Below are 24,991 nucleotides of genomic sequence, written 5' to 3'. Positions count from 1 at the left end.
ATAGCATCTCAAAAGGAAGATTGGTTTAAAGTCCAACCAAATAAAGATAATTAGAGAGAAAATTCCATGGCAAATTAATTCACAAAGATTTTTAGACAACAGTAGGCTGGTCCTACATCATAGTATCATAATTTTTTTAAGTGTACAACAATTTCTTACATTCTACTAGCAATTGGTCAATTAATACAATATGTAACAAACCCACAAAAAAGAGAAAAAGTTCGCTGTGAAGCAAATCCTTAATATTTCAGAATAAACCTTAAAACTGGCAATTGTTGCATTCCTATCTCTTTTATCCTAAGCTACAGTAAAAACTTAAGCAATAGCATTCTGTCACAGGCCTCTTGCATATTCATACAAGAAACTCATTGCATTTGGATAAACACAAGATACCTATCATAACATTTCCATTACACACAGTCTAATATTATACACATTTTCCCCTTCCCCCCAAATGATCCATGAAATAAACTAAGAATAGTTAGCATGTCTCTTGGTCAAACTTCAAGCAATCTGAACAAGAGTTTTTAGGTTTAAAATAATCAAAGACATGCGTTGAGTATCACCAAACAATTCTTTTAAACAAAGCTGCAGTAGGCAAGGAAAGCTTTAATTTTTTTTTCAAAAATGCAGTGCAATCTTTTAAAGTCTACTTAGAGTTTGTTAAATATAACAGCTTGTCTGGAAACAATATTGTCAAAATTAACATCTTCTCACAGCTTGAAACCCTTAAAGTAAGCTCATGATTGTTGAACTTGCAAATTGTCAGTATTAATGCTGATGGGAGAGTGGGCCAACAGACTGGTCTCCTCCAAGTTGTGTTCTAAAAATTAGGGGGCAAAAGTGCTTACTTGTCCAGTTAGCCAGAAACTGTTTTGAGACAAGTTCTGTCAGGGATTTTCTATGCTACGGGTTGGAAAAGTGAATACATGGAATAATTTTAGCACCTCTATACAAATATTGAATGTTTCAAGGGGAGAAAATACAGCTATTTCTTTCAAATTAAGCAATAGCAACTAGAATTTTATACACTCAAATACAAGTGACAAGGGGCCTTTGGAAGCTGGAAGGCACCATTTCTTAGCTTCTACATAACATGGTAGGAAGTTCCCACTGGGTTGCATCAGTCAAAATTACTAGAGCTCTACCAGAACTTCCTTAATTCATAAAAACTCCAATTATCATAAGATCTTGAAGAACAAACACATTTTAGTTCTCAAATATGTAAGATAACAAATTAGTGATATCATGATTCAGAGACTGCACTTGACTATAGAGAAGCAAGAAACACAAAATGCCGGTAGGATGGGGGACCTGTTCTGAAGTTTCCAAAGAAGACACTGATGTGGTATACAGCCACCCTATCATTAACCCCTACGAATCCAGGTGTGTGGAAATCATGTCTTCTTTTTTCTCCCACCACCAGTGCTAATCTCCTTGTACTCAGGAGTCCTCTCACATTGGTCCTTTGTATTGGTTCCCAGACAGATGTTGCCTAATTCCAGGACAGGAACCTGCAGCATCTCCAAGTTTCCGCCACACAACCTAAAAGAAGAGAACAAAGATGTCAGTGGCAATTGTCCACAAAAGTCCAGTACCATGTTATAACGCATTCAAGTAAATGCTAGACATTCAAGTTGAAGGTCTGAGGATGTAATATGTTTCTTTTTTAAAATGATTTTGAGTGGATACAAAGTGAAATATCGTGAGAAGTATTTAAATAACCAAACGAAGATTCTTTGGCATGCGAGATGATAAACTTTGCTAGAAAGTGAGTTAAAAGTTAATGTGGCATCTTTTTTTTCAAAACTACCATAATATTACTATATTAACAAAATGTCCTCTTTAATAAAGGAAATCAAAATAATTGTTTTCAAAAAAAGAAATGAATGTTTTGGTTCAAGACTCGGCTTTGTTTTCTAACTTCATATCATTATCTTGTCTTGAACATTCTGTAAGTAATGTTGATCTCTTTTCCTCCCTCCACCACACTGCCTTTTTGCTACTCCAACCCAGAGTTAATGTCACCTGTTTTTGTTAATCTTAGTAGTTAAACACAAAAATCACTCTGATTACCAAAATGAAAAGGACGCATGATAGCCTTGAAAAAAATATATAATGGTGAAAGAGAGAGGGAGGGAGGAGAGAAAGCTTTTAATGAGACAACTAGAGAAGCTGGGATTTTGAAAAGCAGAAATATAGACTGGGAATACTACTAAATTGACCCCTCAATATATTAACAATCTAACATCATGAAGATAGATAGATAGATAGATAGATAGATAGATAGATAGATAGATAGATAGATANATGAAGATAGATAGATAGATAGATAGATAGATAGATAGATAGATAGATAGATAGATAGATATACACATATAAAACATGTGTGGTAACATCAATAATCCTTTTTATCTTCAAGAGAGTTTCACTATGAAGATACTATTCTAATAGTTTAATTCAATTAAGGCAAAAATTATTCTAGAAAAAAAGTGGAAAAAACAAGTTATTCATTTATTTACTTATTTGCTTTCAGGTATGTCAAAGGAATTCAGTAATTCTGACAAAATTAAGGCAAAATGCAACTCCTATTTTTCAGTAGTCATGATGATTCTTTAGATATACCTAGAATATTTGACAGAGTATTATAATTTTTCATTTTTAATATTTGAAGAAGAATTATACATTGGAGTGATTGATTCAAAACTGTCTCCTTGTTATCTATTTGAAAGTAAAGGGGAAAAGTCACTTTAACAAATGGCTGTAGAGGCAACAGTCTCTAGATTTTTAATCAAAGGAAAGAGTCTCATCTTTCAGGACCAATCATATGTGATACTGCTGAGAGCCATGAATATAATTATGTGAGAGGATACAACATAAAGTGAAATCTCCATCCCTAAGGTCTTCTCTCCATCAACCAGGGATATTACTTATTCTAAAGTTATAAACTAAAGGCCCCCAGTTTGGACAGAACTGTATGGCTTAAGGAGACTCTCCAAGGCTAGGACTAAGATGAACATGTCTTCTACATTAGAACCAAGGGGCCCCCAAATAATAAGGTAAAAGGATTAAAAGAAGAAATTTCAAGATGAGCAAAAAGTCTCCAGGCTTTGGGCTCATGGAACAATGCAATTGTAGTTATTCAGTTCTTTGGGATTGCCACTGAGGTTATCCACTGAACATATTCCTTTGACATGGAATTAGCAGCCGATAAGGACTATTTGACATTTCTGAAGATCTAAGATTACCACTAAAAGTTGGCTTTCTTTTTCTTAGGTAGCAATGATAACTTTATGTAGTGCTCTTCAGGGAGGTTCTCATATCATCATATAATCACTAAATTAATGAATAAGATCATGAAAAATATTTTTGCCATTTTTACAAATAGGAAGATGAAAGTGTACAAAGACTAGGTGATTTACTCATAGAAGGATTGCTAAAACTAAATCCAAATATCACTCTAAGACTAATGAATGATATCACTGAGTTGAGTATTGAGTCCTCAGTCTATTTCCTAAGCCTTATCGTTTGCTAAGAATGCATACAATTAAGTCCAATGATGCCTATTTTATTTTGGTTTTAATCAATTGTTCTTCATCAATCTGACCTATAAATGTGATCTAGTTTCAAAAGCTGTCAGAGTAAATCCTGGGCCTGCCTCATCAAAATTAGGACATTAAAAAAATAGTTGAATGGAAAAAAAGGAATAAGTGACAACAGAGATTTAGTGCAGAAAAGCACATATCATAAGCAGGAAGAAGACACTGTTACTTGGAATAGATCTTTCTTATTAAGGTAAATACTAATAAACTGGCTTTTAAGACATCCAGAAATTATCACAAAGTAAAACTGCAAACTGATTAATTTAACCCAATTCAGAATTTAACTGATTTCATGAGTAAATAGGGAAATACCTGAAAACCTTATATTTAAGGTAATAAGTGTTTTGTCATGTTCCATTTTTCTAGAAATCGTAGGAGCAGGTATAATGGAGAGTGACATTCTGTGAAAGAAACTATTTTCTCTAGAAAAAGTAATCATAATTCCAAGCCTTATAGCAATGGAATGGTAAAAAGAGTATGGCAGTAGGAACCAAATCATGGTCTCAAACCTGGCTCTGTCACTATTTTGCACAGGCCTTAGACAAGTCACTACAACTCAACTCAACAGGTATCAATATTTTTACTTATTAAATGAGAAAACTGAACTAGACATCTCAAAAACCCATTCCAGTTTTATTATTCTTTCATTATTATTTACTTATATCAGATTAATTTATTAATCAAAGTGAAGAATCATCATTATTACGTGAGAAGTCTTATTCAATTAAAAAAAGAAAAGGGTCACTTGAAATTATTTAGAGGAGGCAACGCTGGAGTGCCTAGGAAAACATAAGAAAAAAATGGCTGAGTGGTGGCACATGCCTATAACCAAGAGGCTGCATCTAGTGGATTACCTGAGTTCTGAAGTTCTGAGCTGCAGTAGGATTAAGTCTGATCAGGTGTCCACTCTAAATCTGGAACCAATATGGTGAGCACCAAGAGTGGAAAGTCATAAGATACATAAGGAAAGGTAAGCCTGGCCAGGTTAGAAATGAAACAAGTAAACTTTTCTTTGCTGATCAGTAGTGGAATTAGGTCTATGACTGGCTGCTGCACTTCTAGCCTGGTAGGAATAGAAAAACCCAGTCTTGAGAAAAGAAAAGAAGAAAGAAGGGGAAAAGAAGAGAAGGGATAGGAAAGAGAAGGATTGGGGAGGGAAGGGAAGTGAAGGAAAGGGAAGGGATAGGAAAAAGAAGGGATAGGAAAAAGAAAGGATAGGAAAGAGAAGGGATGGGGAAGGCAAGGGAAGGCAAGGGAAGGGAAGGCAAGGGAAAGGAAGAGAAGGAAAGGGAAGGAAAGGGAAGGAAAGGCAAATATGTCCAAATTTTTTTAACATAACAAAATGAGGCTAGGAAATGCAAGCAAATGGCTTGGAAAGCATTGAAAAAGAAAAAAACAAACAAAACAGCACAATAGCCAATGACAGACCACAGTTCACAGGAGAATCAGATAATAATTTCCTATTCTCTTCAAGAGAAAATATAAAACTCGCATTTAATTCAGTAGAATTGCCACATATATGTTTATTTACCAAATAAGAAAGGCGGGCAGAATTTGACCACAGCAAATTTAGTTTTTGCATTGTACTTCTAAGAAAATTTGAAGTCAAAAGGAATGAAAAGATGTAAAGAGAAAAACAATCTCTAGAAAGCATAAGCCAATACTTCATAAAAAACTGCCATGTTTTCCTCTCTATAATACAAATAATCTTCTACCAAATTCCCTGTACCACTTTCATAAATTCCCTTATCCTCTAATTACTTCTTAGAATAAAATGTGTTTCTCACTCAGAATGACAGCTTGAGATTTTTCTAAAAATCCCTACCACATCAACTACATAGAGCATATATCTTGAAAATAAAACACTGGTTCTTACTGTGTTTTTCTTTTTGTATAATTTACATAATATTTTCATATATTTAATTACCTTTACATCTACATATAGATTCATAGCAGTGCTTTCTGAGTTAGTGTGACAACTCCTGTAGAGTAAATAAAAGACTTTGAATATAACCATATTATCTCTTATATGAGGGAACCTAGAAAATAATATTTATAAAGATGATGATCATGTTCCTAGTATTATATTAAACAAGAGTGCATCAAAAAATACAAGCTTAAAAAAAATCATGTGTTCATCACTAAGCAAGGAACTGAGGAAAATTATGAAACAAAGATGCTATTTAAATTTTTGTTCAAGGAAATAAAATGATTATTATCCCATGGCATATTACCATTTTGGATAGTCAATCTGGAAATTACTGAGAAAGTTTCATAAATTGCTCTAGCATACAGACTTTGTAAATTATTTCTGACCTAAATGTTTTATGATAGGATTACTATTTTCATAAATGCTCCAGAATCAAATGGCAGATGAAACAGAGGGTAACTGATTTCATTTTCATATAAAATTTTAAAAGTCATTCTGTCAGCATTTTTAAAAAATAGGTACTTATGGAGCAATAACTTAGCTATGATGAAGTTTCAATACAGAATACAGAATTAAGCACATAAAACTTACATTGCACATTTCTCTGACTATAGCTTTTTCTGTCTCACTAAGGTCATGGTCATACTCTTTACCCTGTTGACGATCTACATTTTCCTGAACATCCAAGACCTGGATTTATTGAGAAAGAAAAATAAATTTCATATAAAAAAGAACTGATTTGTTAGCTATAAGTCAAAGCAATAAGGAAATCCACCTTATAAAATTTCTGGTCTTTTATACGTAAATTGTGTTCATGGCAAAGTAGTCTAAATCAAATGTTCTGAAACTCATATACTTTGAGTGCATACCTGTGTAATTTTCTAAATCAATCACTCATAAGTTGATTTCCACAATTTTTTGGATGACACAAAGTCAGCAACTATATTCCATTCATGTTCAAAATAACCAAAATACATCAAATTACCTTGATCAAAAAGACAACTTAATGGCATTAATCATTTTGAAGTATCTATTGTTGTACATACCTTTGTCATAATCATCAGCCCAAATAATTTTATCCCAAGATTGTTTGATTTGTGTGTCATGTGGACACTGGGAATGTAAGAGTTGGCTATAATGGATGGGAATTTACTCATATTAGGGACCCCTCTCATTGGTTGCAACCAAGAAAGGTATAATTAGGGTTGTAGTGAGATACATGTTAGTCTTCTCCGTGAGTGTGTGTGTGTGTGTGTGTGTGTGTGTGTGTGTGAGAGAGAGAGAGAGAGAGAGAGAGAGAGAGATACAGAGAGACAGAGAGAAAGAGAATGTGAAAGTGAGTACATGTACACACATGTATGTACTAAGTTCTCCCAGGATATCCCCACAGCCAAATCTACAACCAACTAATCTATACTAATAGGCGAGCTGAAATAAATGAACAGGCATGAAGTAGTCCATTCACTTCAAGTGCACAAAGTCTATCACTGTATTGCTCTTTCTAAAATTTTAGCCCCACAATGAGCAATCTAATTATAACATAAGTCCTTGGGAATTAGAAATTGGTCATTTTTTCTATGTGCATTTTCTTCTTTAATTTGGGAAAAAATCAAAGAAATAAAGGAAAACCTGACACCTATACTCAGATTGGATAAATGTTGCTCATATGCTTTTTAGCTTTATATGAATATTCATAGAAAACTTGAAGGGCACAGAGTATGAGACTCCTTTTTTTCTACCTATTTGATTTGTAATACACCCCAGAGAAGTGTACTTTAAATCAGTTAATTTCTACTAAATGAATTGAAGCCCTGATTAATAGTTAGTATGCATTTAATAAGCAAGAGATGACTATAGCATCATTATAAGGGGTCTAATTTTTCATTCAGCTCCACACTCCCACCATCATGTTCATTCAGGCACGGAGATCCCTCTGAGGTCAATTAGAAAAAAAAAAACTCCTAGGGATATGGAGGAAGATAAGGACCAAAGACCTAGTTGTAATTTTTTTTTTTGAGAAGGGAAAATAATCTCATGACAGATCAGCTCTAGTGTGATGACTTCTGAAAGGAAAGATTGCCAAATGGCTATAATTTTTTTAATATTTATATATCTATATAAGGGTATATTTCTAATTCCTAGAATACTTAATAAAGAACATTTTCTTTAAAATATGTTGATGCACATTTCTGATTCCCAGTAGTTTTCAAAAAAAAAAGAAAAAATCAACTCCATATTAAAGACCTTTCAGTTATTCAATAAAAACAATTCATTTCTAAAGGATAGATTTCAACCACTAACTTAAACAAAGTATTCTATGTAATCATAACATATAATTATATAGCATACTCAAATGTGTTTCCCTAAATTACTCACTCTCATGAGGTAAAATTTTATATGATAATTAGTGGACTAATTATAGAGAAAATTAAGGAGACCATTTTTTTCTTTCCTAACCCCCAAATTAGGACACACTGAGAGTCTCCAATCATAGCAGAAGGATTAGGAAACTATTAAAATTATAATACCAAAAATGCTGCTCTTTACAAAATTGTGACCTTTGGCCATTTGAAACTACAACAGGTTCAAATGACTCAAATACTTTGAAAGGAAGGAGGAAAGCCCATTGCTTTTTCAAGGGTATGTGAACACAACACTCCAAAGTTGATACTCTTATATTATGTATTTCCCAAATATATTTCAATTTGCTCTCATTTTATTTAATGAAAAACTACCAAAATACAACCTTCACATTTGTAACCAAATGGTAATGCACTTAGCATGATGTCTTGGGCAGTCAGTGAACAAATATATACCAGGCATCTAGATAGGTGCATTTTTAGTGGGCAGTTGGGGTGGGGGGAAGGAAGAATTCTGGACCCATAATTTTACCAGCATTAGAGAGAAGTCATGTTGTAGAAACGTCCTGGTTTGATCAGTAACTCCCTTTATAATCTAGAATGGTAATGCCTAGGGCAGTGTCCTTCTTAGTGCCATGACTTCTTCTCCACAGTGTATTATAACTCCACCTCTGCCTTCAAAAAGATCTCTTGAGCCATCTCAAAGAACATCAGAATCCTCTTAATTACCTATCTGTAGTTTTAACCACTTTGGGAATTATCTATGGTCTAAAGAGCAAACCCTGAATATGACCCAGCATAATTCTGGTATTAGCAGCTATGCAGTTTAGGAATCTTGTGTTATTCAAAGGAAAATTTAATTAGGGAGGCAAATCTTTGCCAAATAGAAATTATACAATGCAGTCCAAAACCAAATCTAAATTCTAGGGGAATCATTAACTGCTCTTTAGTCTCTATGCCATGGGTGATGCTTCCATTTTCCATTACGGTAGAGTTTAATTCTGATAAGAATTAAATATAATGATTAGGAAGAATTTAGGAGAATCTTCATCCTTTCAAAACTAATAAATCCTTAAAACAAAGGAAAGGCTGATTCTTCCTTTTCCATGGCTGAGGAAAGTAAAGCGGAGAGAAAGATTGATTTGCTCTAGGCAACACTGAAAGTCAACAGAAAAATCAGAGTAAGAAACCATAACATAGTTGAGAGATAGAATTTTATCCTATTCAATTGGTACCTATTAAATTTGCTAAGATTCCAAGAAATATTAATATCTTTCCATAATACACGCCATTAGAGAACAAATTCCCTAATTCTGACTGATGATATAAGTGTGATGATGTTTCATTACTTTCAAGTGCATGCCACAAATGAGCATCCAATTAAAGAACTGCCTTCATGAGCACAGAAGTGGTCCTAGGCTCTTAAGAGCAATGCCAGCAGAAAGTAAGGTCTGAAAGCCTTATCAGGCTGGAGCCAGTAAATGACTGTGTCCATGAGTGAAGAACTTAGCTAAATTCACAGAAGCTTCTCAACAGGCTGGCTGCCAGCATCTGAATTTGGGGGCATTGCAGCTCTCCAAGTTATAAAAGGCTTCAAGTCTACATCATTGGAAAGAGTACTGTCCCAAAGGAATCCCAGATTCTTGCAATGTTGAGTGCATACCTTTCAATTAACAGATAAGAATAATTCTGTAATTGTCATATCAGAACATCAGCCATCTCTACTACTGCTCTATTCTAAGCCTATAATTTCATTGACTTTAAATAGATGTTTTTCTATGAGTGTAGGGTCCAGTTTCAGGGGATTTTTGGTCTCTGTAGTCCTACTATCTGATACAGTGCCTTGTACAAAGCAATTATTTAAGAAATATTTGTTTAATTTAATCCTATCAGTCTCCTAAAACACTGTGTTTGTGTGAACATTACATTAAACATGATAGTTATACTCTTAATTTGCTTAGTAGCTGGGACCTCTCGCCCCCCCAGCCCCAAATAAAACAAAGGTTAACATCCAAGTTGTCATGTACTCTTCACTGAAAATTTATGAAACTTTGTTAAATGCAATTTGTTGTTATAAAGATATCCAGATAAAGGGCATTTTTAATGAACATTTATGGTTTTGCTGCCTCCATCTAAAGAAGGCTTTTGCTTCCTTTTTTGTTTGTTTATTTGGTTATGAGATTTTTTTTTAAATTCTTTCTCATGTGGGGCAGGATTGGGGAATAAGATGTTAAAGGGCATGAGGGAAGGAAAATATAATGTCTTGTCACATTTTGATAAACCTTAAAATTCAGTATCTGAAGACATCCATGCTACATACATTGCACATATAAATAATAGTATTTTATACATACGTGTGTATATGCACATTAGACCAACTTTGATGTAGTTATGGATAGGATTATTTGTAACACAGAGAAAACAATGAGGATTCCACATTAACTCCCCAAAGTCAAAATTTCTCATTCCAAAAAACATTCATCTGTTAAAAACAAATTTCAAAAATTAAAATGTTTAAACCAAAAGAAATAATAATATCAAGGAAAAACATCTATGGAAACAGCAAGACTGTGAGAGGAAACCACACTGTGGGAAGAAGGCAAACACAACTGAAATTCTAGATGCATGGTTGTGTGTTATTGTTTACCTTAAGAGTATGTACCACTGGTTCAGGTTGCTGAGAAGGTGTGGTATGTCCGCTGAAGCTAGCTGGAGAGGTGGGTGAACTGTTATTCCCATCAGCCCCTGATGGCAACCTAAAAGGACCCTTAGTAAAAAATCAACAACTTTGTTATTAAACAAAAGTCGTTTAGAACTAATTAAGCAGATGTCATTGTCATACTCAGTTTTGCTGGCAAATGAGATGAGTTGTTTCATTTGAGAAAGGTAAAAAAGCACATACTTCTGGCTCGTTTCTAAATTATATCTATTCTTCTTATTAAAATATACTTGCTTCTTGCAGGACCAACAAGAATACTAAGCCAACAAGTTATCTTTGTACACTTTCTGAATATCATCTCTGATTTACCAGAGTACAGTTGTCCCCACCCACCCACCCAAGGAATGACCATTAAGAACATTTCAAGGAGGATTTTTTAAAACTGAAGTGACTCTAAAACAGGAAATTCATGAGTTGCTCCACAGCTCAGCTGAAACTGCTAAGTCAGCAAGTCAAATGCAATATTATACACATTTCAAGAAAATGCACACACGCTACATTTTTGTATTGAAGGAACTGGGTCTGTTATAAAGCATTACTTAGGAGGGAAAATATTTAATGGTACATTTCCCCCCTCCCCACCTCAGATTTAAATACTCATCACACTATTTCCTTTGAGGAAAACTCTCCTGTCTCCTTTTGTTGCCTCAAAAACAAAAGAAACAAAGACAAAGGAGCTTGTGAACATGTGTTTTGGTGCGTGCTTGCAGCTTAATAATTGGAGCTAAGGACTCTGTTTGTTTTCCCCCATGATGGCCAGGATCTTATTAAGCTAGATAGCAAGGAATTGTTTTTCTAGAGGCTTGTACTTATTCTACAGAGGAATGGAAGAAAGGCTGGCTTCATGGGATCACTGTATTTAGAGTTAGAAAAGACCTTAAGAGTCATTTAGTCTAGTTTGTTAAACTCACAATGAAACAGATCCCTACCAGTAATTATCAGTGATGCATGTCTATTTTGTTAAATATTTTCCAATTACATTTTACTCAGGTCCAGATACACTTGGAAGTTTAGCCCCAGCTAGCAGCCCATGGACCCCAAGTGTGACACCTCTTAATTCCAATTCCCTTATTTTAAAAAGAACTAACAAGACAGGAATAAGAGAAGGAATGGTCTGCCACCTATGGAACTGGTGTCTAGTGGAAAATTTTTCATTCTCTTTTATAGAGGACATCATTCCCTCAGGAAAGACTCAAGCTCATTTTTATTTCATTCAATCAATGAGTCCATGGTTCTTCCAAGTCCTAGGATAAGACTAATAAACAAGTGTTCCTTTCAAATTGATTCTGTGATGGTAGCTCCCCTGCAAACACCAAACTAGAACAGGGGTTATTAACTTGGAGTGCATGCATTTCTTCTTGTGTTTCTTTTTTTATTGTAATGGCTATAATTCAATATAAATACTTTCCTTTGTAATCCTATGCATTTCATTTTCTGCATTTAAAAACATTATTCTGTGAAGGGGTCCACAATGTTCACCAAACTGCCCAAAGGAGTCCATGACACACACACACACACACAAAAAAGTGAAGAACCCCAACCTTAGGAGAGTACTGATTTAGAGGTGGAAAAATCATAAAGGGTACCTAGTTAGTAGCCCAAACCCCTCTCCATTTTATGATGAAGGAAGTGAGATCCAGAGAAATAGACATTATTACATGTTCTCTGATACCAGATCCAATTCTCTTTTCTTGAGTGCAATAAAATGCCCATAGTCTGAAGGTACACTAGCACCAGCATGCATTTTATACCCAGAAATGTTCTGAGGTGAAGGGAGAAAACTATTTAAGATCCACACCTATACTGGACAGAGAGAAAATAGATTTTCACCACTGATGTCTGGAAATAAACACTGACCACATCATGTACAAAACCATGTAGAGTCTGGAGGGAGGAGGAAGGCAACCTGGGCATAGCCAGGCCCTGTGGCAGTGCAGTGATGGTCATATGGTCCTGAGTATCTTTTATTATTATGGTTATTATGGTACATGTGCCTCCCTGTGTTGAATATCCCTCTCAAGGAGTCAAGTTACTGAGGTGCCCAAGAACTTAGCCATAAACAGCAAGAAAGAAGATTGACTAGGACAAAACAGTATCAAAAAGTTAAAACAGAAGTTAGACCCTTGACAGCACCTTTTTTCCCTTTCTCAAAGTCCAGGACACCCTGAAGATTCAGTCTATTAAAACTTGACTCATTTCAGATATGATATAGAATTTATGCCTAACCTCTTTTCCAAGACTACTACAGTCTGTATAAGGTGTAACAACAATCAAAAATCTTACATCTGTATAGCCCTATGACTCTCATACTTACCCAGTAATTTTTGGATCACACACCCTTTCCTTATTCTATCCCATCCCAAATTATAGCATGAATGGTGCTGGTGCATTCCTATAATTCCTGCTATTAAGGAATTGCTCCTGGGGAAGCTTCATAGATCTCCTGAGCTACGATAGAGTAAAAACTGATTGGACATTCAAACTAAATCTAGCATATAAAGAAAGTAACTTGGACAGGAGGCATAAACTTGCCCACATCAGGCAGAACAAATCAGTTTCCATGCCAGTCATCAAGTCCATGAGTGGCCACTGCTCTTCTAGTTTGGGTGAAATAGGGAGATTCATTCTCAAATTAATAATAATAATAATAATAGTCATAGGACATGTTAGTTTTTGTAGACTCTCAAGGGGCATGGATCCTTAGTCTTCTAAATAAATGGTGGTTAAGGAGATATTAAAATTCAGTCACAAATTCATTGACTTTAGAGGTGGCAGGGAAGGGAAATGGAATAGACATCCATATAGTGTTTACTATGTACCAAGTACTATGCTAAATTCATCTGATGGTACCTTTCATATATCAGCTAGTCCAATTCTCTAATGCAATAGATACAAAAACTAAAATGAGATTAAGTGACTTGCTTGAATATTCGTTGTATAAATTGGAAATGCCAGAAGAGGCATGTAAGTTTAAATTTTCTGACTTTAAATTGAATGTTTCTTACATCAAACTACTCAGATTACATGATCCAACACTTTCCAAAAGTTTGAGCATTTTGAAAAATCAAAGTAGCAGGATTGGCTATATCTGTTTATCTTGTATTTCCTTTTCTTTTTCTTTTCAAAATAAAAGTTGAAAGAGAAGTCATGTTTTAGAATGTATTGTGGGGAAAAATAATTCAGAGGTGACCATAAATTCCAAATTTATCACAAGATGTCTGGTATTTCTAATCATTAATTACCAAATTTAATAGAAGATTCAATTTTCATATTTTATGACTTTCTAGGAGCTTTCCAAAATATTTAAGTGATTGCAAAAGGTGTAAATTTCTCTGTTATACTTGTTGTTCAGTCATGTCCAACTCTTTAGGATCTTATATGTAGTTTTCTTCACAAAGACATTAGGGTGGTTTGCCATTTCCTTTTCTAGTGGATTAGTCAAACAAATATTGAATGACTTATCCAGAGTCATACATTGTAAGGCTGGATTTAAACTGAGGCCTCTCTGACTATAAGCTCTATATTCTATCCACTGAACCATCCAGCGTAATTCTCTAGTTATTATATATGCCAGTGGCATTTTATGTTAACCCATACTAATCTGTTGCTAAAAGATAATGTATTGAGAGCCAGGTCTAGGGATGGAAAGTCCTAGATTCAAATTTGGCCCGAGTCACTTACTAGCTGTGTGACCCTGGGCAAGTCACTTAACACCCAATTGCCTCATCCTTACTGTTTATCTGCCTTTGAACCTATAGTATCAAATCTAAGATAGAAGGTAGGGTTTAAAAAAAATAGATATTAGTTTATATGCTTGGTATATGCAGACTGGCATTTGTAGAAATAGCCAAGGTCAATCTTGTTACAACAAAATCTTTGTATTATTGCATTTCTGAGCCTCAATGGATTACATGTTAATATGGTGAAATCACTACTTTTTTATAAAAGCATTTGATAGTCCCTTAAAAAATTTTTGTAACAAGCTCAAATGTATTTGTGTGTGTTAATTCTACTAGGCAAACTAACACAAAAAGAAGAAAAGAAAAGGCAAGAATTGATCATCAAGCAAAGGTCACAATCAAATTAAACAGCCTATTCATAAATCTAGTTGTGCCCATCTTTCTGATACATGTGATCCCCAAGGAATTTATTATCTCTATAGAGATATCAATAAGGGTGATATGGGGAAAATATGGAAATCATTAAGAGCTACTTATAAAGTTTTCAAAATCCATATTCATATACATTTAACTACTTTTAGAGTAAATTTCCTGAATGATGATTTTCTTGAGCAAGTGAAAATTATCAACCTTCAGCTTCAAACTTTTTAAAAAATCCATAAAGTGTAATATCTCTCGAGAAGATGAAAAGTCTGTCTGGCCTCTGCCTCTACCCTCTGTCTCTATGAGTGAGATCCAATATCATCCATTCTGTATGCATGGGAATTCTCTCCACCCCCCCAACAGAACTCAGCCTCCAGAAATGGAGGCAGCAGCAGCAGCAGCAGCAGCAGTAGCAATCTAATTAGGCAAAAGCACCTGCAGCCAAAAACCCCTCTTCACTCACCGGGAAAGTGGGCAGGCATCTTCCTATTCCTCGGCACCCCTGCCACCACAGCCAGACCCGCCGGGCTCTGGACCCCCAGCCTTTTTCCATATTTGAGCTGTTTCTAGTTGGAGGTTGCCTTCTATTCTGGGTTTCCTTATATTTGGAACAATATGGTACAATCACTCAGAAATACACTGTTTCCCAGACTTTAAGAGAGCATTAGAACAAGTATATTGATAAAGAGCACCACAGTCACCATACAAAGACAAGCCTATAACACGCACCTTTGACCAGAAAAAAAATTGAAAGCACTGAAGTCCTATATGTTGTGTGCTTTTAGGTAAAGGTACTGCTAAACCATCTGAAGATTTCAAAGCGTAGGATTAAAAAATGCAAAAAAAATTTGAGGCCAATTCATCAAATTAATATATTATGAGGCGTGCATGTTATAGGTAGTAAATTACAGCAAACACTTGAAAATTATTAAATCGACTTAATTTCAGAAGTTTTAATAAGCAAATTAGCTAGACTTTAAGTAGAATTATTTTTGTAATGATTCCATAAAGTTTTCAGTGATAATTTCAGTATCCATATCAATGTAATTAAAAATAATATTCTTTCTTATTTCCTTCTCTTTTCTAGTGGCACAATTATAGACAGAGATGTCATTGTATTTTAGAATTCCTGTTTCATACAGAAGACATGCAAAATCTGTGCAGCAGTCAAATTTCCATCTTTCTGGATGGATTTGGTACTGGAGTGATCATATTTAAATGAAATGAAAAGAAAATCCAAAAATATAACTCTTGGCCTAGAGTTCCATATTTCTCCTCTACTAGGATCTAGCCAGTCAAATGGACTAATTTATACACAATTTCCTTCCCCCTGCTCTGCAGTGGAGGCACAGTAGAAAACAAGTAGAGAGCAAGAGACACACAGATCCTTGAGACATGAAGAATCATGACTACAAAACATACAAACAGGTTATGAATAATCAACAGCAAGAAGATGAGCTTATAAATGAGAACTAGAAATATTTTTCAAAAGCACTTTGATTTTTTTCTTAGGGAGTTCTTTGATGGCTTGTTCAATTTCTCTCTGATATTCAAAAGCACTTTGAAAAGTTCAGGATGTTATTCTCTTTCTTATTGTTTTGATTTCTTTAAAAGTATTTTTCCTGTGTAAATAGCACCTACCACTTTATAACCTCTATGGGTAAACTAATAAAGACCAACAATGGAGTACAAAGGATGTGGGAAGTGTTCTAAGGTGTTCATACTAAAGGGTAGTTACAAATAAGTCCTTAATAAAAGAAAATAAAATTAGTGCCAACCCCCTATTGAGTTGTAAAAAGGAAGACATATAATACTGATACAAGAAGACAGAAATGTATATATTCACTCGCTACCTTTGCCATGTTAACATGACTAAGTTGATTTAAGCTACCTTATGTTCATAGTCAGTGTGATCATTTCAGCCATTTTATAAATAATCAAGTTGTCAGATTACACATAGTTAATTCCGTCATTAAAATATATCACTTTACATTATCAGAAGAAAATAAAACTTATAGGCACTTCTAAGTCTTTCACATTAGCTGAGGAAGATTTCCAGCTGTGAAAATCATAAGTCAATAGATTTTCCGTTTCTGTCTTTTACAATTTCTCCTTTAGTATTAAAACAACTGAGCAATTAAGTTTTAAAATAAGAATGAATCATTTGGACTAACATTAGGACATTTCTGATTCACCAAGTGAAATATGTAAATCTGGAGTCAAAGGATTTCAATTTTTAAATCCTGCCTCTGTCACTTACTACCCACGTTACTTTAAGTGAGGCATTTAACTTCTCTATCTCAGTTTCCTCATCTGTCAAATAAGACAGTTGAACATAATGGTGCCTACATTTCCTTCCCATTCTAAAACTATGATTCTATGAAATTATTGCAGTATAATGTAAGTGGTTTTTATCAAACCACATTTTCTAGTGTGGGGAGGGGAGGAAAGGAAGGAGATACCTTGGAATTATAATATAAAAAATGCATTTAAAAATTTAAAACTATACAAGTGATAAGAAGGCAATGGTTTGAACACAGTGGACACAAAATATCTGTCGATATATTTATTATAGAAAAAAGTAACAAAAATCTGTAAATATTATTGGCATTAAATTGTTTTAATCCATGTTTAATTCATAGTTCTCCCTAGTAATTATTAATTAGCATGCTAAATGTTTCAGAACTAGTCTAATTATGAATAAAGTTTTTTTCTGTAAATTAAAATCATTATAAACTTCTGCCATTGCTTTTCTACAAATGCATGTTGAGAGTTAGTTTGAAAATATGGAACTTTAACAGAATTAGATTTTACAGATCATTAAAATAAGTTTTTATTATAATTTTAGGTGAAGATAATTTCTCATACCATTTAAAAAGTATGGATTTTATGGGGCAGCAAAGTGGCTGGGTGGATTTAGATCCAGGCCTAGAAATAGGAGGTCCTGCATTCAAATCTAGCCTCAGATACTTCCTAGCTGTGTTAACCTGGCAGGTCACTTAATCCCTATTCCCTAGACCTGACTGCTCTTCTGCCTTGGAATCAATACACAGTATTGATTCTAAGATGGAAGGTATGGGTTTTTTTATAGTATAGATTTTCTTACTAGCATGAGCTAGCTTCGTTTATGGACTTAAAAAGAAAAATACTGTTACTATTTCAGACTATTGAAGCCAAGTAGTACCAAGGAAAGGTGAGTGAAAGTCAGTCTAAGACAATGAGCTTGAATCTACATTCATTTCTACCTGTGTGGTCTTGAATAAAGTAACTTATTAATCTCTCTGGGTGTCAATTTTTCTCAATCTGAGAAAAAAGGGGGTTAGACTAGATGGTAAAAGGTCCCTATATCTATACCCATGATGTTTTGTATTTGCTGTCATTCATAAAAATTATGCTGTCAACTTTGAATATACCGTAAGGAATTCTGATAAAGAATATTGATTTTTGGTGATCTAGTCATCCAATTCTCCTTGTATTTAAGAACATTCATTGTAAAACTTCAGGCCAAGATTAATGGTACAATCTGTGATTGCGAAGTAGCTTTCTCAAAAATGGAGTTCTTGATTTCACAAACAAGGTCAAAAGAAGGACCACAACCCATTCTAGCCACTAACCAGCAGGTTGCCCCCTTACTGGAGTTACAAATAGATGAAGTACCGAGCCTGGAGTCAGGAAGATCCGAGTTAAAAGTTACACACTTACGGGTATGCCCTTACGTAAGCTGCTTAACCTCTGCTGCCTCAATTTCCTCAAATGTAAAATGACATTAATAATAGCAGCTGCCAGACAGGATTGTTGTGAAGAACAATTGAGGTAATATTTGTAAAAAGCACTTAGTGCAGTACCTGCAACACAGAGTAAGTGCTATGAAGCATATTTCCTCCTGCCCTCCTACTCAGTAGAAGAACTCACCTCTTCTACTGAGAAAATAGAAGCCCCTTCTTCTCCCCTATACCTTGGAACATATCTGCATCATCCCCAGATGTCTCCTCTTTTAAACCAGCCTTTGACAAAGGCATCTTTACTTGCCTCTCCATGGAAACTTGTGAATTGTTCTATTTATCAGCAATTTCTTTTCTCTTCTGGTTTCACTCATAGAGACAAATGTCAAAACTGATATTATTCAGTTCATCTAGTAGCATTCCCACAAGGTTATCACTGAACAACAACCTCAAGCATACAGTACCAATTCAGTTCCTCTCGTATAAGGATTCTAACCCTTTTTGTATTAGGGACCCCTTGGACCCTGCGGTCAAGACTATAGAGCTCTTCTCCAAATAATATTTTAAATGCATAAAATAAACTACATAGGAATATAAAGGAAGTCAATTGTATTAAAAATAATCAGTTTTTTAAAGGCAAGTCCTTAGACCCTGTGTTAATAGAGTGCTCATTCATTGTCACTTCAAAAGGATCTCACAAGTATAGTTAATGTCTATACAAACTTTGCAAATGATGGTTTTCTTCATACTCTCTGCTTCTTTTCTGCTTCTATGCCAACAATACTGCAAAAGCAGAAGTGAACTTCACAAGACTATGAACTTGTTTTATACATATTTCAAATTGTTAAGGCCAAAGAATTCATCATTAGTGGCCAGGCTATTAAAAAAAAATAAAACTTTCTCTCAAACTATCAATAAGTTTTACCCTAGAAGAAAAGACCACTGTATTGAGTTTCCTACTTGCTATATAGAAAAGAGCATTTAAATTGGTTAGACTAGCATAAACGATCTAATAATATACAGATTTACCACTTAGATACAAAATCAAAATACTAATGCACTTGTAGCAAAAGTTCAGAAACCCAAGCCCATCTTCAATTACATGAGGCCAACTTTGGAAACCAGGACATCGATCCACTGAAGTGGTTTCCTGTTACTTAAGGATGCTTAATTTTTTATAAGTCCTGAAACTTGGTCAAAAGTGAGGTATGGTCTGCTCTATTTCATGATGCAGTCATATGTCTAGGATGAAGGAGTACAGAGAATTAGCATTTTTTCTTTATCAGAGGCCAAGAAAAACTGTTATCTTTTAGTTTATTGGCAAAAATATTTTTAGGTAAGTTTAATTTTTTTTCAAAAAGCAGTGTGTTATCTTAACTCCGTCTTTATTTTTGTAGGTTATAAAACTCCACTTGGGTAAGACCTTGATCAAAAGATTACTGAACACATATTTAAAGAAATCTAAGATGTTTTTGATTTATAATAATAAACTCCATGTTTACCAAATTAAAATAATCTATTCAAATTCTTCTGAATAATTTGAACATTTTTCTAGCTTTAGAAATATGTACTTTGGTAGATACATAATGAAAAAATTAATTATTCTACCCATATAACTGCTATCATTACATTGTGTTTGGACTTTCAAGAAAAAGTATTTTAGCCTATTAGTCTGGATTTAACTGTTCATTATTCAAAGAAGGGAATATGCATTTAGAAAACAAACATTTCAGTTGAGATCACAATTCAGCATGATGAAATTTTGCATGGGAAGAGAAATGATGCTCAAGAGAAGAAAAGGAATGAATGATAGACTCCTTGCTTCTTATCTTGCTGGTTCTTCAAACCATTTTTATGTATAGAGGCACTCATATCATTATATTTCCTGAGTAATATCTATGATCTATACAAAGGATTTTTATAGGAAGTTTGTTTAGCAATGGAAACTCAGAAACTGAGTTCATTTCTCTAAAACACAGCAGAATTGAACTCTTAATATTGAGGAGTTCAGTGTACTTCACATATACTAAAACTATAAATAACACTTACCTGGAATTTATTAAGCCTGAGGTAAAGAATAATAATAATAATAATAATAATAATAATAATAATAACATTTATATAACATCCACTAGGTGGCAGGGATTTTTTTTCTTCCCATGATTCTGAATCAGATTTAATCACTTCGACAGTTAAACATCCATTAAAAACTCAAACACTCCCTTTTACCTCTACCCTGAAAGTCTTTTTGAAATACTTGGCTATCCTTGCTACCCTGAGACCCTTCCATATGGAGGTTAAGGAGGAGGAGGATGTTGCTATTGTACAGTTCTCTCAGTTGTGTCCAACTCTTCATGACACTATTTGGGTTTTTCTTGGCAAAGATAAGAATGCTGTTTGACATTTCCTTCTACAGCTCAGTTTGCAAATGAGCAAGCTAAGGGAGTGTTAAGTGACTTACCCAGAGTCACACAGCTAGTAAATAACTGAGGCTGGTTTTAAACTGAGGAATCTTCCTGACTTCAGTTCTCCTGCTCTACCCAATGCACCATCTAGTGGTCCCACCTAGTGGTAGGGCATTGCCAACCAAAAAGGAATGCAATACTTTGAACTGCTACAAAGTTCCTCTCTGGAGATGTTAATGAATTATTTATAAGCCGACACAAATCAAGGCAATCAAACTAGCATTTAAAAAGTATCCACTATATATTAGGTACTAACTATACAGATATGAAAGAAAAAATACCCCTAAGTTTCAAGAAACTTACATTCTTTTAAGGAAAACAATATACACATGATCATGAAGGGAGACACTGCAAACACCTATACTGTAGTCGAGAGGACCTAAGTTCAAATCTTGTCTCTGGCACTAATTGTGTGCCTCTGAGCAAGTCATTTAACCTCTAATTGCTTCAATTTCCTAAACTGTAAAATGGGGATAATAATAGCACCTATCTTCCAGCACTGTTGTGAGAATTAAATGATATACAATCCAGGAAGCACTTAGTACTGAAACTAGCACTTAATAAATAGAGATAAATAAATAGTGCTTAAATAAATGTATTAAACTGGCACTTCATGAATTCTCATCTCCTTCTTTGGCATTTCCTTGGCATTCTTAATTGCTTGATGGAACTTAGGGATTCTATTAGGCAGGGATGGGGGTTGAATGCATTTAAGGCATGGGAAGCAGTCCATGCACAGGAATGGATGCAGAAGACATCCATTGGGAATTTATTAATAAAATACTAAGTGGCTTCTAGTGAATAAACTAGACTAGAAATCCTAAGAATAGTGATGTTTTCTAGACATTGTGAATATACCATTATGAATTGTGACCTCTGACAGCTATTCAACAAAATTACCACAGTATGTGGAATTCAATGGGAGATAGAATTGCTTCACAGAGATTTTGTCTTCACACTAGCAGCTAAGAGATGACCAGAATTTTTATAATATCAAGCCATTTCTTTTCTGTTCAACCTTCTTAAAATGGCCTTTTTCTTGGATTAAAAAATTCCATTTGGAGTTTTAATGCCTTTGAATTGCAAACATCTTTATTTCCATGATGAAAATAGTTAATAAAATGAAATAATTTTCCTTTAATTATTTAGAAAAGAAGACAGGGGAAAACTATAATCTAATAACCAAATTGAAACTTGGAAAAGATGAATCAAGTTGGAAGCTAGGTGGCTTAGTGGAAAGAGAGCCAGGTCTGGACACAGGAGGTCTTGGCTTCAAATATGGCCTTAGGTGAGTGACTCTGGACAAGTCACAATCCCCACTGCCTACCCCTTACTTCTCTTCTGACAATACATAGTATGGATCCTAAGACAAAAGCTAAGGGTTTAAAAAAATTGACAAAACCATTAAAAAAGAATAGAGGAGGGGCATCTGGGTAGCTCAGTGGATTGAGAGCCAGGCCTAGAGACAGGAGGTCCTAGGTTCAAATCCGGCCTCAGCCACTTCCCAGCTGTGTGACCCTGGGCAAGTCACTTGACCCCCATTGCCTACTCTTACCACTCTTCCACCTATAAGTCAATACACAGAAGTTAAGGGTTTAAAATAAAAAAAAATTAAAAAAAAAGAATAGACGAATGATACCCAAAGGTAAGAATCTTATAAAAATTAGAACAATAATCAAATAATAGAAATGAATGAAATTTATAATTTGTATGGCTGAGGTACTAGTTTGTCCATTTATAACAAGAATAAGAAAAAATTAATGAGAACAATAAAAATACCTTGTAAAATCATTTGAACAAAGAATAGAAAATGTGGGCAAAGTGTTTGTGTCTATCCTACTTCAAGGGAATCTGTTACCCAAATGGAAACAATGGGAGCAAAAAAAATGCTTAATGACAATGACCTCTAAAGAAAGGGGGTATGATACTTCTGAATTATTTCTTCCATATGCTTGACACACACCATAAATATTTACAAACTTATTTACCAACAAGACACAAGTTTGATTTTTTTAATCTAGGTGGGTAACCTGTAAAGCATTGGTGTCAAAAGAGACTCAAGAGCAAGGAAATTTGATGCCAGCATAAAACAGCAGTAATGGTAATCTGAGTTTACTTAAGCTGCTGGAATAAAACATGGAAATGGTTCTATTTCATAATTCTCACACAACTCAGCTCGGCAGAGCAGTGAATAGAGTACTAGGCCTGGAGTCAAGAAGATATGAGTTCAAATCTGACCTCAGACACTTACTAGCTATGTGACCCTGGGAATGTTACTTAACTCAGTTTACCTCAGTTTCCTCACCTATTAAATGAGCTGGAGAAGGAAATGGCAAATCACTTTAGGTTACTTCCTAAGAAAACTCCAAACTGGGTCACAAAATGTCAATCATTACTGAAATGACTGAACAACACATAATTCAAATCACTCCCAAGAATGATAGAAGATGTGGGCAGATTCAGAATGATGGGAACACAACAGAGACTCTATTAATTTGGGGAACACAGGGCAGTACTGACATTGACTTCCTTAGCTCCTTACAATATAGGTAAACGTCTCCTACAGGGATCATTTGAATGGCTCAGATGCAGAAAATAAGAGAACCACTAGATGGTCTCTCCCATATGCCATCTTTCATGAGACCCTAAGGCTTAAAGGGACAAAATTGGATGGTTTTTCCCAAAGAGGGTGGACAAAAGGCAAAAATTTCCAAAGATAACAATCCATGACTACTGTTCTTCGATCTTTTCACTGCCCTTCCCTCCCAAGTACAAAAATGGTGTTATTTTAAAACTACTGGCCAAATGCTTAGTTATCATTTAACTCATTCACTCAACAAATATGTTAGCATCTGCAATGGGCACCAAACTAGATTCTCACCAACTTTTTAACCACAGAAGGGCATTTGATGCCCTTGGATTTCTGGGTTATCTCAGATGATAACTTCCAGACAAGAAAGCACTACAAACTAAGTCCCCACTGGCTTCCAAGTCAATCATATTTCACCCTAAATGAAATTGTTGGTATACCCAATAAATATTTCTCATTATGTAGTTTAAGTCATTTCCATCTATTTTGGTCAATTTTGGGGATACAAAACAATTGGGTAATCAACATTTATTGGCTCACATGATGAGTCAGAAAAAGTTGAATTGGCATAGGCTCATTGGGTTCCATCTCATACACAAGCCCTGCTAAATGAGAAACTTTGAGTTTATGAAAGTCACATCTTTTCTTCCATTAACATCACCATACCTGTTGGCCATGCTTAAAGCATAAGCCAAATAAAGGAAATGATAGAAAAATACAGAACTGGAATATTGGCCTTTAAAAAAATCAAACAAAGAAGCTAGAATCTTGCCTCAGAAACTTACTGGCTATGTGGCCCCAGGGAAGTCACTTTATCTATCCCAACTTCAATTTGCTCATTTATAAAATGGAAGTGATGATAGCACCTATCTCATGGGATTGTAATGAGGACCAAATGAGATAACATTGGGGAAGTGTGTTATAAAACCCTGTAGCATTATATCATTGCTGGCTACTAATATTACAACTTAAAAGACAAATGGAAGAAAAGGGATCTCGCAGGAGTCATTTAGATGACTTCTACAAGACCTTCAGTTTAACTCAAGTTAGAAGACAAAATATCCTATTTTGAATTCAAAGTATACAGGTGCTCAGATAAAGTGATTCGCCTGAGAAGCTAATCATGCCTAGAAATTAGCAGAGGTTGCAAAAGATAATTTGCCTTCAAAGCAAGATCAAAAATCATGCAAACTGCTTTAGAAATAAATCACATTTGCTAAACAAAGCCAAACTTGCCAAGGTAAGATGTTACCCTTGTAGCCACCTACAGAAATAAATTCAGAAGCCTTTGTGGCATAGAATGGTTTGGTTCTTCTTGGCCAAGCAGTGATAGTCACACAATTATCTACAATTGGGCAATATGCCTTAGTGCTGCATGAGTACAAACCTCCATGTCAGGCCTTCTCATTCCAAAAAGAAAGATGATCTTCTGATAACAGATCATAGAATACTGAAGTTGGAAGATATCTCGAAAATCATCTAGGCTAACTGGATGCCTAA

At 34.7% G+C, this 24,991-nt stretch overlaps 1 protein-coding gene across 5 annotated transcripts in view; it reads right to left on the bottom strand.

Moving 5' to 3' along the window:
- Window positions 1–1,314: 1,314 nt before the first annotated feature.
- Window positions 1,315–24,991, bottom strand: part of CCDC85A (coiled-coil domain containing 85A) — a 240,412-nt gene continuing 216,735 nt past the window's right edge. Inside the window, exons 4-7 of one of the 5 annotated variants that reach the window (XM_044663355.1) lie at window positions 15,178–15,312; window positions 10,540–10,659; window positions 6,124–6,222; window positions 1,315–1,545 (exon numbers count right to left, since the gene is read on the bottom strand). In XM_044663355.1, the coding sequence (XP_044519290.1) occupies window positions 1,456–1,545; window positions 6,124–6,222; window positions 10,540–10,659; window positions 15,178–15,312 (444 nt within the window). In that variant the 3' untranslated portion in view covers window positions 1,315–1,455. The remainder of the gene's footprint in view (window positions 1,546–6,123; window positions 6,223–10,539; window positions 10,660–15,177; window positions 15,313–24,991) is intronic. The other 4 variants (XM_044663356.1, XM_044663357.1, XM_044663358.1 and 1 more) reach the window with 4 other exon arrangements.

The sequence above is a fragment of the Gracilinanus agilis genome, chromosome 2 (genome assembly GCF_016433145.1).
Source record: "Gracilinanus agilis isolate LMUSP501 chromosome 2, AgileGrace, whole genome shotgun sequence".
Lineage (NCBI taxonomy): Eukaryota > Metazoa > Chordata > Mammalia > Didelphimorphia > Didelphidae > Gracilinanus > Gracilinanus agilis.
This window is presented reverse-complemented; position numbering and strand designations above follow the sequence as displayed.